This window comes from Sylvia atricapilla, chromosome 5 (assembly GCF_009819655.1).
Source record: "Sylvia atricapilla isolate bSylAtr1 chromosome 5, bSylAtr1.pri, whole genome shotgun sequence".
Taxonomy (NCBI): Eukaryota; Metazoa; Chordata; class Aves; order Passeriformes; family Sylviidae; genus Sylvia; species Sylvia atricapilla.
The window spans coordinates 21,495,851-21,511,224 of NC_089144.1; the positions used below are offsets into that span (position 1 = coordinate 21,495,851).

General features: G+C 47.6%; 1 protein-coding gene across 1 annotated transcript in view; it reads right to left on the bottom strand.

Annotated features, from left to right (window-relative positions):
- Positions 1–445: 445 nt before the first annotated feature.
- LOC136361153 (plexin-A4-like) overlaps positions 446–15,374 on the bottom strand; it is a 42,817-nt gene continuing 27,888 nt past the window's right edge. Inside the window, exon 3 of the mRNA XM_066318877.1 lies at positions 446–717. Within this exon, the coding sequence (XP_066174974.1) occupies positions 712–717 (6 nt within the window). The 3' untranslated portion in view covers positions 446–711. The remainder of the gene's footprint in view (positions 718–15,374) is intronic.

Sequence of the window (15,374 nt, forward strand, 5' to 3'; positions counted from 1 at the left end):
CGAGCACAGCTTCCCTCCTAACTTATTCATGATGTTCTGGCAGCCTCGCCAAGTTCACCCCAACACAGCTCATGCAAAAAACAAAAGCTCGGAGCATTACAAAGGGCATTTCCCCAGCGTGGCACAGGGAGGAGGGAGCTCACAGCGCTTTTTCCAGGGAGTGGTGCAGCTCCAGGAGCTGCAAGGGGCAGGGAGGGAAGGTTGTGAGCTTCAGGGAAGTCAGGGCCTCCCACCGGGATGCAGAGTCAGCTCCAAGGGTTTGAAGTGGAGCCACTGCGGGGAGCTGTTTCCAACTGGGACTCAAAAAAAAAAAAAACAGGGAAAGGGATCCTATAATCAAGCTGCAGCCCTTGCACCTCGGTTACCCCTCCTCACAGGCACATTCAGGCTGCAAAAATACAAATTGGCTCTCAGCAGCCTCCCTGGCGAAAAAAAAAATAAAAATAAAAAAAATAATAATAATAAAAAAAAAGTTCATCTATTTTTCCATACTATTCTGGCCACTGTCTCCTGGTTATTGGTTGGAGTTCGCATCCTCCAGAGGAGCAGGTATCCATGGAAGAGGCAGGAGGAATGTGGTGATCACCCCCTGAACACCACGGTGCTGGTGTTCAGGCTGGAAAGGAAACACCCATGGGGACTTGTGCATCCAGGCTTTGCTAATTCCCCACTTTCTTATCCTGTTGTCAACCCTGGAGATGTCCTCTGGTGTCAGCACTGCAAGGAGGAGATACAACAAATGTGATAATGCCAGATGCTGCTGATAAGGGAGTGAAAAGAGGCAGGTAGGGCTGCCTGCTCCCCCCAGGGAGAAGAAGTGAGATAAAACCACAGCTCAGAGCAGCCCAGTACCTTTCCCATGAGGATCCTGATGCCATTTAGCAGAGATTGTCTCCTCCTACCATTCAGGAATGCTCAACATTGACTCGCAGCACCCCAGAAAGATCTGCCGGACCTTCAAAAGGACAGCACCATCCCAAAGAGACCCTGCTCCTGCACAGAAATGAGCTCATTTTTAATATTATCCACAAGAAATGGGTTTGGCTCAAGGCAAACACAGAGACTGTGGAGCTATAGAACCACCGTGAAGAATATTCCCTTTAGTCCTTACCAAGAGCATCCTGCAATATATAATTCAGGCCCCTGCTGCATTTCATTCCCTGCAGGCTCTGCCCTGAGGGGAAAACGAGGATGAGGACAGAGCCCTGTGGCCAAGGGCAGCGCTGGGTCAGGGTCAGCACCTCACCCCAGGCTGAAATCCAGCCCTGCTGCACCCTGGGATGCAGGGAAGGGGAGCAGGTGATGGAAACCCAAGCCGGGCTCCAGCTGCCCCGCTGCTATAAATAACACCCTGCTGGCTCTCCGGGAAAGCCGAGGGAACAAACACAGCATTGCTCTGGAAGCAGGGCACCAGTGCACGGACACACACGTGGGGCAGGGCACGTCAAGGCCCAGGCAAATCCAGACCCTGGGAAATTCATCCCAGCTCTTAGAGAGGCTGAGGAGAACAGTAATCTTTGTGTTTTTCAGGGAATCTCTCAAAGATGGGGCCTCCGCTCAGCCCTTGTGAGACTTCAGCTGGAGAATCCCACACAGCTCTGGAGCCCTCAGCAGAAGACATGGACCTGTCAGAGAGGGTCCAAGGGCTGGAATCCTTCTGCTCTGGTGTCCAGCCTGGAGAAGAGAAGGCTCCAGGGAGACCTCAGAGCTCCTTCCAGCATGTAAAGGAAGCTTTAAGAAAAGAGAAAGAGAGGGAAGCTTTTAAAAAAGAGAAAAAGTAACTTTTAACACAGGCAGGTGGTGAGGCCCTGGCACAGGGTGACCAGAGAAGCTGTGGCTGCCCCTGGATCCCTGCAAGTGTCCAAGGCCAGGCTGGATGATGCTTGGAGCAACCTGGACAGTGGAAGGTGTCCCCGCTCATTGCAGGGATTGGAATTCGATGATCTTGAAGGTGCCTTCCAACCTAAATTATTCTGTGACTCCACAATCCTAACCTGGCTCTATAAATTATTTAACTCCTTTGCACCTCCAGCCAAGGGAATGGATTCAGTACTTCCTTCCTTTGACAAACTGCTGAGAAATCCAAGGAGGGAGATACCTTCAAACCTTGAATTGTGTTTGTTCCAGGCCACCCTCACATCCACCTGCTCACAGCAGCCACGGCAAACACTGACCAAGCTACAAATCAGGGAAGGGAGAGTGTGAATTTTGCAGCTTCCAACTTCTCATGTGCCTCCTGCCCCAACATGCCTGCAAGGTTCAGCATTGCTCCCGTGTGAAATAAAGTCTCCCCACGTAATTTAAAAATACCCCACTCTCATGCCAATGATAACTCTCTGCCACGCCACGCTGGCTCTGTATTTATAGCCATGACTTCTTCATGCCACACCCCCTTGCATTGCCCCCAACAGCACATCCAGCCCCATAAAAAGGGATTTTGTTGTCTTAACCAACAGTGGTGATCCTCATTTCTGCCCAGGAATGAGTTCCCAGCCCCACAGCCACATCATCCCTGAATTTCCCCACGCTTGCTCCTCAGCAGCAATGACAAGGCAAAGTCTCCCGAGGGTAAACACAAAGCTACAACCACTTCCATTTGAGCCATAATTGAAAATCAATAGGATTGGTAGTTGGAATGCTCATGTGCTTAAAGCAAAGGTCTGGGAGTCAGGAGGAGTCAGCAGCTGGAGTGATTTCTTCTCCCAGCCATGACCATAAGGAGAGATTTTTTTTTTTTTTTACGTTCTCTCAACTTGTAAGCCAGCACCAATAAAATGGAGATAATCCAATGTTGGGTTGGAATGCACCAGAGCTTCAAAAGTGCTGAGGCAGAGAGGTGCTGGGACACGCTCACAGAGGAGTTATTTTTAAATATATTGAAGTGAGAGGCAGTGAGGGATGCTGAGCCTCCTTCTTTTTATTTTTTTAGGACCATCAAAGGAAACTCTGCATCAGCAATCCCTGCTCCACCTGATTGATGCCAAGGAGCAGCAGTGCCAGGACACCCAAACTGAGATCAGCATCCCAGTGCTGCATTAGGTGGAATCACAGATAAAATACCGTCATCTGGAGGGGACCCACAAGGATCATCCAGTCCAGTTCCTGGCCTCAGAAAGGACCAGACAAAAAAATCCCAGCCTGTACATCCCTGAGAGCATTGCTCAAACACTCCTGGAGGTCCAGCAGTGTTGGGGCTGTGCTCATTACCTGAGGAACCTGTTCAGTGTCCAAACATCCTCTGGCTGAAGAACCTTTTGCTGATATCCAGCCCAAACCTCTCCTGTCACAGAGGCAGCCCTTCCTTGCTATCAAAATAATGGACCTTTTTACATTCCCTGACCTCTGCCACCCGGAGCCCCAGGAATGGCACTGCCTCTTTATGGATATTGCCAGCAGGCGCTGGAAAACAGGGATTCATTTCACTAACAGGGTGAAAGACCATCGTGGAGGTGAAGGGGCAGGAAGGTGTAATCACTGATTCATCCTAAGGCAGGATCTGTGACAAGAGGAGAGGACAAAGGTGCCATCAGCTACACCATCTTTAAATCTATCAGTCAATCAATAATCAATCTGTTTCCCTCTGCTCTCTCTCTCTCTTTGCCTCCTTAGCTGCAGAGAATTCCACCTCGCACTGCTCTGCATCATCCACCAAGGAAAACAGGTTTTTATCCACAAAATCCTGGTTCTTATCCACTGCTCCAGTGCCAGCAGAGCTATCCCAGATCAGGAGGATTTGCTGCAGCACGACACGTTGTCCCTGTGCCATGGGAACTGCTCTCCTGGTAAGAGCCCTTTGTTAAAACAGCAGGGAGAACATTTAATTTCTCTGTTACAGTCCAAGCAGCACAAGTCCTGTGGCACCCAGGTGTGACGGTTTTCACCCAATTACAGAAAACCACCTAAACCCAAGGAAGAAGAAGAGAAGGACTAGGATAACGCTCAAAACCATCTTGACTCACATGTTTTACTATATACTAAAACCCCCAAAATCTAAGTTTCCAGAATTCCAGCACCTAGGATTCATGCTCTGCTGCGTCATATCTGTCCCTCAGCTCCAGAGCAGCTGCCCAGCTCCTACCCAGGTTGAAACTTCTGCCAGCCTAGATCAGTAACACAAACCTTGTGCTCCCAGGCACGGGAACCCTCCTTTTCCCCAGCACAACTCGGAGGTGTCATTAAGAATCCAATCAATGTGACGTCATGGGTGTAATTGAATTATGTGTATGCTCAGCAGACCCTTTCCACTTGGTATCCCCATTGGCTAATGTTGAATTATGATGGATCATACACAGGGATATATGAAACATGCATGAATAACCCAAGCATGCATTTTTAATGATACGATCCTGATAACTTCCCCCTCCTAACAAAATCAAAATGAATTAAACACAAGTAGCTGTCAGTGGCATTAAAGAAAAATTGGGGGGGGAAAAATCTCATCATTTAAATGGCAACACGAAATGTTCTCTGAACTGCAGGGTGACTGGGACCGTATGTTGTAATGATACCAATTAACATATCTATCTATATTTAAAGTTTCCAGGGCAAGAAGAAAGCGCAGCTTGGGTGATATTCAGGGTAGGGAAAGAAAGGTGAGGATAATGGACGGCTGGGAGTGAATAGGGCTGAAATGAATAGGGTAATTCAGATGAATGGTCTGACAATGGCTGGATAATCCCGAAGAGCATGTTCCCCAGATATAGGACAGAGCTCGCAGGCTTGTGACATTCATTAAAATAAAATAAGGGTGAAACCTGCAAACCCAACAGTCAGAAATGATCCAAGTCAGGCAGAGGCCACTGGACTCCGGGGGTCTGGCTTGAGACTCTGCAGTGGCTGAATTAATGGGAACATCCCAGAGAAATGGTTTGGCTACAGTGGCTTTGCTTTGGGAATTTTTGGAGGTCACTTCCATACCTGTATACCCTGATTTAATCAGGATCGAAGAACAGGGAATCACTTGCAGGAATGCTTTGGCATCCTGGACTTGCATTCTGAATTATGACTGAGCTCCTCCAGCTCCAGTCAAGAGCCATCTGCCCATCCCTGGGTATGTCTAAGGCCAGGCTGGATGAGGCTTGCAGCACCTGGGACAGTGGGAGATGTTCCTGCCCACGGCAGAGGATTGGAACTGGAGGATTTTAACATCCCTCCCAACCAAAACCACTCTGTGATTCCATGGCAAGGAGGCAACACAGCCCGAGGTCTGTGTGTCTGCCTCTATCACAGCCATCCAGATAATTTTTACGTTCTACCACATCAATTTATCAATATCAATTACCTAACAAGCTCTCATGAGCACTCTGCCCACGGTTATAGCTCCAGCTACTTGGGCTAGCACCGTTCTGATTTCTGAATCCCTGGAAAAAAAGGGGGAGCAGCTCTGAAAAAAAACAAAAAACCAATTTTTAAAGGTAAGTCCTTGGGGCCTTCTGGACTTCTAAAGATTCTGAGTCATAAAGAAGAAAAATTTGTTCCCACTCTGCAGATCAGGCGTTTCTGTGTGTTCAGTGGAAAGCAGACATTCCTGCCTCGTTGCAGATTTCGGATAAAGCAGTGTCACAGACCTTGTTCCTAATTGCAGACTGGCTGGACACAGTGGCAGAGGATGGAGCTGCCAGAGATCCCAGGATATGTCTCATAACAAGCTCATTAGCTCCAACATCAACCCCCCTGCTCCTCAAAAACTGACCCAGGGCCTTCTCAGGATTTGTGCTGGAGCAGCAAATCTCCTGGAAACCTGTGGAAGGGAAGTCAATACACTTCATAACAGATGAGTGAAGGGCTGTCCTTTGCAATTAATAGTGAGTTAAACAAATAAATGAGAGATGTTTATCTCCTCTGAGTACGTGTCTGCTGTGCCTTACCTGCCTTTTAACAAGAATTTGGCACAGCAAAAACCAACAGCACATTCTGAAGATGTTGGGACCAAGGGTAAAACACAATTCAGGGTGGAAACAGGGTCAGGGAAAAAAAAACCTCTTCCCTGAGTGCAGCAGAATAACTTGCTAAGGACAACTCCTGTGATTAAGGGAATCATTTTGCTGTCAGCCCAGGGACCTTGAGGTTTATTCCTGTTGCGTAGCTTCGTGCAAGTCCAGAGCTTCTGCTGGGATGTCTCTCATGGAGTCACCCCTGCAGCATGTCAGGAAGGGAATTTTGTGCTTTTCCCCTTAAGGACTGGAGTTATTTATACAGAAAATAGGCAGATATCTCCAAGGGGTGGCAGAAATGATGCTTTGAACTCCGTTGACTGCACACACAAGGACATCCTGGCCAGGAGATGATGTGAACCACTCTCAAAATTAAATATCTGCCTCTTTTCCAGGCAAATCCACTTTAGCTCTGAGCCTGAATGGTTTTGCTCTCTCTGCAACTCTGAGACAGTCCCACTTCCACACCTGTCAGCAGAGCTGGGAGGATAAATACATTTATTGATTTGATCTGCTGGACAGCCAAATCCTACAGCTGGAGAATCAGAGTGGCACCTTTAACAGCATCCACAGCACCCAACAGAGACAACCACGAGGAGCACCAAGCTTCACTTCCCTTCAAAAAAACAGTAGAGATTTTTTTTTAGGGAACTGGTAGAACTGGTATTTATCAAGAGAGGAGGACTGGGAAGAGACCCTTTGATTTCTAAGAATCCACACATTCTAAAATATCAGCATTTCTGATGCAGCAAGAGCTCAGTGCCCAAAGTCACATTTGAGTTTTCCTGACTGTGGCTTTGAGTCTGTGGGAGAGTGAAAGCACCATGCCTTGAAGGGATCATTGATGACCAGAGCTGGGAACAGCTCTTCACAGACAAATGCTAAAAAAGAGCATTACTGACTTACACCAAAAAGCCTCAAAGGGTTTTTCCCCTTTCTTCTTTACACCGACTTCTCTGTTGTGTGTAAATGCTAAATCACAGCATAATTTAGAGACAAGGGGTTTTTTTCAGTCTAAAGAGAACCAGTTCATCTTTTCTGAAGGAAAATCTGAACGAAAAAATGTTTCAGCTTTGTTTAATTTCAAAATTAAAGTCACTTCATAAAATGCTGCTCAAAGATGGCACATCACTGGGAGATAAAAACCTGCTGTCTGCATTTAAGTAACTGTTCCAGGGAAACCTTCCTGTTGAGCAGAATGAGGGCCATGGGGTTAAAACACAGCCATCATAACCTTTATTGCTTCATTTTTTGTGAAGCCATTAACCACAGGAGGACCCCAGATGTGCCACAGCTCCGGCAGCTGGAGTGAAATTCAATCCCCACATCAGAACCTAATTTATGACCAACCTGTTGGGAGGGGGCAAGGAAATCAGGGATACACAGGGAGCTGGGGAAAGCCACGTGTTGACAGAGCTCAGCCCGAGCCCTTGCACAAACACACACGTGGGAGGAGCCCCCACTCCCATCAGGGAATTTTTGTACGTGGAATTTTTTTGCATCTGAAAGCGGCAGAACCCCAACACCACCCAGCTCTGAACTCTGGGTTCAGCTGCCTGGGAAGCATCAAGATGAAATCAAAGGGTGGCTGTGCTCAGGACAGGCTCATTGCAAGTGACAGCCCATTCCCTGAAGAGCTCAGGGAAGAGCAGAGCGGGGATGGGGAGAGGGGAGTGATTTGCCCGAGGTCATGCTGCAATCAAGCGACAGAGCCAGGAATAGATCAAGGCTTCCTGCTCTGCCATGATGTCACACTGGCTTTTTTCTGACCACCCCTGATGCTCTCCGCATCACCCCCAACTCAAGCTGGTCTTTCCCATCCACTCCTTCTATGGAACTTGCTCTTCTCCACACTTCTCCCTTTCAGAGTGTCCTGGTTTAAGGCAAATCTGGGAGAAAACCCCTGAATGGAGCCCCACTGGAGAACAAACCCAAATGGGGTTTTCTGCTCCCCCCAGCCAGTCCAGGAAAGATCTTCCTCGGAGAAAAGTGGAAAAAACCATTTCTTCAACAAACAAAGTGCCCACAAGCACAAAGAATGAATAATATGAAACAGTAAAACCTTTAACTGTTCTGAAATGAGAGGGTAAATTCAGACAGTCCTTGCCGTGGGTAGCTCAGCCCTCTCAGTCTCTTATCAGTCCCTCTGGAAGCCCAGGTGGGCTGCAGGTGTGAGCCCTCAGTGCACCTCTGGGGTTTTCAGTCCTGAGCAGGTTTAAACACTCCCAAGAAAGAGGAAAAAACAGTCCAGAGAGCTTTTCTATCAAGCTAGCTAAAATTAAGGGCAAAGCAGATCTCTGTGCCACAGCCTGTCCAGGTCTCAGCCGAACACACAGAGTCCTGGAGCAGGAATGCAGAGGAGTGAACACCCTTTTCAAAACAAACTCCTCACTTCTTTACCTGCTTCACTCTCAGAACCAGTCTTCAGGGTCCAGAACTCAATATCCAGCACAAACAGAACAGATGATTGGGAACACAAGCATCATAAAGTCACCCTAGGACACAGGGTCTGCCTGCTCCAGTTACTTGTGCCCTTTTGGTTGCAAGTTCCTGGGTGTCAGGGCCTCCTGCAACTGGAATCGTGCACCTGAAAGTATCTTGATTTCATCTTTGCATGCCTAAATACTTCCTCACTGCTTTAATCCACCCCCATCCTGCCAACTCATGTCTCCAAATCACATGGAAGCGTTACATTGGGCATTCCAAGATATCCTCAAGTGTGCCGTGTCACCCAAAGCATGTCGTGGTGCTGGTGCAGCAGAACTCACCTGTGAGTGTCAGATGTGTGATCCCAAGGAGATACCAGCCTCCTCAGCCACCCCTAAATTCCCTGGCAGTGCCCCTGGTCTCTGCAGATGCCACAAATTCTGCAGGCTTTCTTTCCTTTTTAAGTGAGACTAAAGGTTTTTCCCCTCAGCTTTTAGCAGTTTAGGGGGAATTTGTTACAGCATCAAAAGGAATCCACAGATTAGGGGGTGCTGATGTGCCAGGTCTGTTCCAGCCCCTTTTTGCCCCTAAACCACCTGAGCTGAAGTTGCAGCCAGTGTCCCTACTCTCAAGCCACCTCCTCTGTATTCTTTGCCAACTCCAGGTGCCTGGCCCAGGTTAGAGCCCCTGACCCTCACAGAAGAGGTTGGATTCCACCTGCAGTAGAACGAAGAAAATACAAAGGACCAAAAGAAACGGCCCCATCTGAACATGTTAATCAAATTTCCAGCAGGAAAGTCTTGCATAAAATAACCCTGCACTGAGCTTTTCTATTATCATAATGTTGGAGCACCTCACGACCACAAACTGCTGATGAGACCTTTATCAAAGCAGAGAAACACCATTACTGTCACTTACAGCCAGGGAACAGAGAAATAAGGGATGTTCACATCTGAACAAGTTGTCCTCAGCTCCCCTTAGCTCTAATGGAGAAAAAAAGAACCTTTTTGGACATAATTCACCTGCCCTGGTTTAGGGCAGTTTCATTCTCCAGCAGAATGAGATGAGTTATGTGCTAAAAGGTCTGATTCCTCTCCCTGGAGTGGGAAGGAAGTCGGCAGAACTTCCTGGGAATGGAGATTTCCCCATTAAATGAGATGAAACCCCACTCTCCAAAGGCTAGGTCCATAAAAGTCAGTAGCAATGCACGAACTGAATTCAGGGTTCTTATATTTTAGTCTGATCAAACTGTAAATGGACATCAAAGGTGAACAGAGCCAAAGGGTTGCCCCAGGAGTAACAAAATTGTGGGGGCTTGAGGGAAGCTGCTTATGGGTAAGGAACAGAGGGGATGGAGAATTGGGATATCCTAAAAAATGAGTTTAAAGGACATTCAGGCAAGGTGATTAGTGGAAGAAAGATGACAGGAGAGCAGAGATGGGGGTCACACTGCTCATCAAACAGTGCAAATGTGAGGATGATCCAGAAGGAGCACACACTGACTGTCCCAGTGAATATATATGGAAAAACCTTGTTAAGACACCATCCCTAGTCCAGATACTGGAAAGGAGGAACTCCTGCCCCAAACATCATCTTCCCACCCCCCTCTTCATTTTAATAACTGCAGGATAAATAGGGAGAGCAGACAGACAAGTCTGAGATCATCCAGGGTTCACACACAGAGGACGTAACTGGGAGCAGATCCCACCACAGCCTGAAACCCTGAGAGCGAACTTTCTGTGAGTTTGACTGCAATTCCAAATTTTGCAGCTTATTTTTATTTAAAAACTAAAAACAGAGAAGTAGGTTTGGGAACTGGGTGACAAGGCTGACCTGGAGGGAGGAACTGCAAGGTGGCCACCAGCACCTTTCCATCAGGAGAGTGAAAGCAACAAAAAAAGCAAGAGCGCAGCTCTGCAAGCAGTTAAAGAGCGGTTAATGAAATCACCTGTCACAGAGAATTGACAAAACATAGAAAATAAGTCACTTCAGAGTCTGCCAGAGCATCCCTGGCATGGACAAGGGGATATATTTAGTGCCAGTGATCTCATCTTTCCCAGCAGTGAGGAGAAGGGCAGCACTTCCATGGCAATGTCAGGGAGAGCTTGGAGAGGGAAGAGCCTGAGATTTCCTTAACAGGGAAGGAAGCAGCAGAGAGGCTACACCACAGGGCAGGAGGCAGTCAGGGGCTGCAAAATGAGCAAGGTGAAAGCCCCATGAGGGAAAAAACCCCACACAGGATATCAATATTAGTTAATAAAAAAATGGCAGAATCATTGTAATGACTTTGGGGAGGTTCAGCTCCTGTTGCCACGTCGCAGCCTGGGACTGCTCAGAACTTTTCTGAAGGGGTGAGCTCAAATCCCCCTTGCCAGGTACCCTGGTTCAAGCTAAAGATTAATCCTTTTTTAACAGAAAGACATAAAACACCTTGGTGAACAGCCCTGCACCTGCACTTAGACCCGTTGTGCTGACAATTTGTTAAAGCAGAGCATTGGAATATTAATTACAACAGATCTTCCAATTTCCTGCCCTCCATCTCTGCTTTACAGCACTGCCAGTTCCCTAAGAAGAACCAGATTCCTCTAAAAACAGAGAGGTTGGCTTAAAAATCATGAATTAACAATCAATGCTCAGCTTTAGCTTGCTATTATAGTTACTATCAGTGTCAGGATGCTTTTGAGATTGTTTTTATGTTATATTTACCTGCATCCACTTAGCCTCAGCAGCCCCCTCCCTTCAAAACAGGAATATCCCAGTCACGTGCCCCAAAGCCAAAGCCATATTTTACATCTCTAAATGAACAGATGTAATACACCAGGGCAGTCCTGCACTGCTCACCATCTTAAAATATATTCTTTTCCTGATACATTATGATAATTTATTTCACTACTGGGGCTCCCAGGTGAGTTCAATCCTCCAGCTTCCAAGCAGACAAAAATGCTAACCTGGCAGAAGAAGTTGAACAAAGAGACTAAAGGCAGCAGTCTCATAAGATCTCCCACCTCTTCACATATTGCAGACTAAGACAGACGTGCAAGGAAAACAGACATACAAATTTGGCAACATTTTCTATTTTTCTCTCTCTCCATTAATAGAAAAATTAGCTACAAATTCAGAATTTAGGTGGGATTTGGGGAATTAATTTACATCATCACAGGAGGAGAAGGTGCTTGAAAGCATCAAAAGATTTTGACTTTTCCATCTCGCGGTAGAAATATCTGCGAGAAGAGAATTAATTAAACAAAAATAAAAAAGAAAGGAGGGAATAGGGAGGGGAGGAGGTCAAATAACCGTAAGTGGTTGTTTCATAGACCGTACAGCTTTCACAGCTTGTTTGTTGTATTGAAAAAGAGAGGAGGGAGAAGCAATCAGTTTTGATTTGGCACGGGGCTGCGTTTGGGTTGGGTTTATTTATTTCTTGTAAAATTTTGCTCCAGTTAGTAAGAGAAACAACAAAATTAGTTATTCTCATTGTAAGAGACATTCCAGCCTAACAGGATGCCAGGGTCCCATCACTTCCCAGAACACAGGTGCTGCCTGAAGGGCAGGAGAAGTGTCCTTATCACTGAAGTTCTGTCCCTACCCTCAATATATTCCCTTAGACACCAAGAAGATCAATCGATGGCACACAAAAGCCGAGAGAAACCCACAGAAACTTGTGAGCAGTGGGGGGGGAAAAGATCAAAGTGCCTGTGGTGTGTGAAACCACATCCACCCCAGCAGAAATCACAAGCCCATAAACTCCCCCTGATAACCCAGCCCTGAGCAACCACATGACAAAACACAGGGAGATTTGCACAGTGCCAGTCGTGGTGTTTAATTAGATTTCATCAGGAGGGGTCCTGAAAATTTCATATGGTGAGGTCTCTGCCAGTCTCGGTGATAGCCTTTTTCCTCTGACATCACTGGAATTTATTGCCAGCTTCAGTTTCAAAAAAAAAAATTACAAGAAGTCAAAAGGATGAGTCCAGAGCTCATCCATGAGGAGCTCAGCAGGGTGGGATGCCAGCACAGCTGGCAGGAGAAGCAGAGGTTTGCACTGCCAGGATGCCACAGATGGAGTGTGCTGGGCTCCTCTGCCAATGCACCACCATCAGCTGCAAAAACAACCCTCAGAAAAGCTTCCCAAAGCCACCAGAATCCCCCAGGAGCTGCTGTTTTGTTATCCAGAGTGACCCAGCCCTGTGAATCAGCAGCAGAACACGCTCAGCACGACAGAGTGTAACCAGAGCTGAAACCCACAGAGGACTCGCTCCCAACTTTCCTCTCCAGATTTTGCTTCTCTTGGCACACCATGGGTTCCCAAACTATCTCTCTTTAGAGCCTTGGAGTGTTCCACTGGATTCCAACGTACACTTCCAGGCTTGCTGCTCCAAGGGGGATCCCAGCTTGGTGCCTACTGGATGAACAAGTCTGAGGGGTGATGTTCCATGGGATTAAGGGATATCTCCACAAACACAGTCCTGCCGTCTCTAGCCGAGCATGGACACCAACCCAGCTAGCAAACCTGGTTTTTGGGAGGGTTTTGAATTCGAATATCACTCCGACTCTTTATAACTTAATGGCTCTTTTATTTTTAGAGGATGAAAGACCATCCTTGGTGCCGTAGTGACATTGGCCAGGACAAAGAAATCCAAGCAATGGGAGTCAAACCATGAAAAAAAAAAAGTAATTGACACCAACCTAGATTTGATACCACCAGGTTACAGTCAAGTCTATAGATTCTGCTGCTGTCACAGCCAGGAAGATTCTTTTGGGTCACCCTGGGCACAGCATCCCAGGGGGACTTGGCAAATCTCATCTTTGATTAACTGCCCTGTAGCCTTCAGTCCATATTTCTACACCTCTCACCCAGCAATCAAAGCTTTTCTAATTCCAAAAAGAGCCAGGAACCTGCAGCTCTTCCATATGGTTTCATTTAGGAGAGGTAAGAGGCCACTGACAGGGTTTGGGAGGTTAAACAAGAAAAAAAAAACCCAAAGCAAAACAAAAAGACAAGTGTCAGAACAAGCAGGAACAGACCCCCGAGTCCCACAGAGCAACACACATCTTCACTCCAGCAGACACCAGATGGGCTGGGGCCCACAAAAACCAGCACAACTCCTCACACACGAGTCCAACAACCAGCAATCCATCAAAGTTTGAGCTCTCTCCAGCCAGGCTGCCACCACTAAACGGGACATGACAGAGCCAAAGAGTCACTAAACAAAAGAAGCACGAGGGGAAGGGCTCAAGTTGGGAAGGAGCAAGGGGGATTTTATTCCTTCTTTTATTTCTCAAAGCCCCACTGGCAGCACTCACAACTCCTGGATATGCTGGTAGCATTGAAGTCCCCTCACAGGGGTTCACAGCCTCTGCAGTGATCAGAGGGGCTGCCACACATCAGGACATCGGCGAGATGTGGAGAGAGATCTTCAAACCATCTCCAGCCCAACGTTGTTTATCCTAACAAAGTGAGGCACATTCCTTTTTGCCTTCTAATTAAAAGCTGGCTCATAAATCAAACCTCTGGTTCCTACACTTCGTTGTCAATTTAGGGAAAAGCTCTTTTTCCAAGGCTCCCTCCTGCAAGCTGTGGTCCCTTCTCCAGCTCCAGCAGCACAACTAATTACACTACTTTTGTTTGCTATGAACTCGCCCTGCCTTTGCCAGGCCAGCAGTTGGACTCTGATCACCACCACAAATGCTTAATTATGGGTCACAAACCAAACAAAGCCTCCTCCAGCTTAAACATCAGCGGTAAGGAGGAGAAAATTCCTGTTAAATAAGCATTCCCCTGTATCTCCTCAGGGGTGACCCACAGCTGGTCTCAAATTAGAGGGTTCCTAGAGGTGGGCTGCGGGAGCTGCTTAAGGCAAATAGTTTTCATGATGCAATAGTCAGAAAACAAAAGCTGCAAGGCATGCGTTTACTTACGAGATCTTTTTGCATTCATACACATATTTGAGCAAAATGCATTTCGAAATTATGCATCTGTGGCTACTCTGTTTTCAGCCCCTCCAGCCCTGCTCTGCTCGCTCTCTCCTCAGCAGTGATTTCCAGCACCTGGGAGATGAGCTAAAGGTGTCAGCCCAGACCCGCAGGAAACAGCCCAGCTGAGAGTCAACAGAGCCAGAGTCAACCCAAAGAGTGGGGACATGAAACTTCCGTGCAAAACATTCCCCCTGGGCACAATGGGATCCTGTAAAGAGCTACAGAGAATCACAGAATATCCTTAGTTAGAATGGACCCGCAAGGATCATCCAGTCCAGCTCCTGGCCATGCTCAAACACCCTAAAATCCCCCCCTGTGCATCCCTGAGAGCATTGTCCAAATGCTCCTGGAGCTCTGGCATCCTTGGGGTTGTGACCACTCCCTGGGAAGACCCTCTGGGGGAAGAACCTTTCCCTGATCTCCAAGCTAAACCTTCCCTGACACAGCTCCAGATGTTCCTTTGGGTCCTGTCCCTGTCACAGAGAGAAGAGCTCAGTCTCTGCCCTTCAGGAAGAAGCTGCAGGCTGCAATGAAGTTTCCCTCAGACCCCTCCTCTCCAGGCTGAACAAACTAAACGACCTCAGACACTCCTCAAATGCCTTTTCCCCATCTTCCCTGCCCTCCTTTGGACACCTTCTGATGGCTTTAGAGTGATCTTTCTTATACTGTGCCATCCAAAATTGACACAGGTCTCAGAGTGAGAGCAAGGCAGGTCAAATCCCTCCCTCAAGCACCCAGCAAAGATGTGCCTGCTGCCCTCCAGGACATCTTGGCCCAAATTCCACTTGCCACTGAGCAAGAAGAGCAGGAAACTGAACCTGGATCTCCCTGCCAGGGTTCACAGCCCCAACACTGCCCAGTTCTTTCCTCTGCCCATCCCTCTCTAAGGACAGCAGCGGTCAAACTGGGATGTCTGCATTCCCCCTATCAGCAGCTGAGGCAGAGATCAGTCACCTGCCAAAGGGAGAGGGAGGAGGTGAGAGACTGAGGAGCTGATTTTGGGCACAGATAGGGCAGCAGGGCGGTGAGGGGGACAGA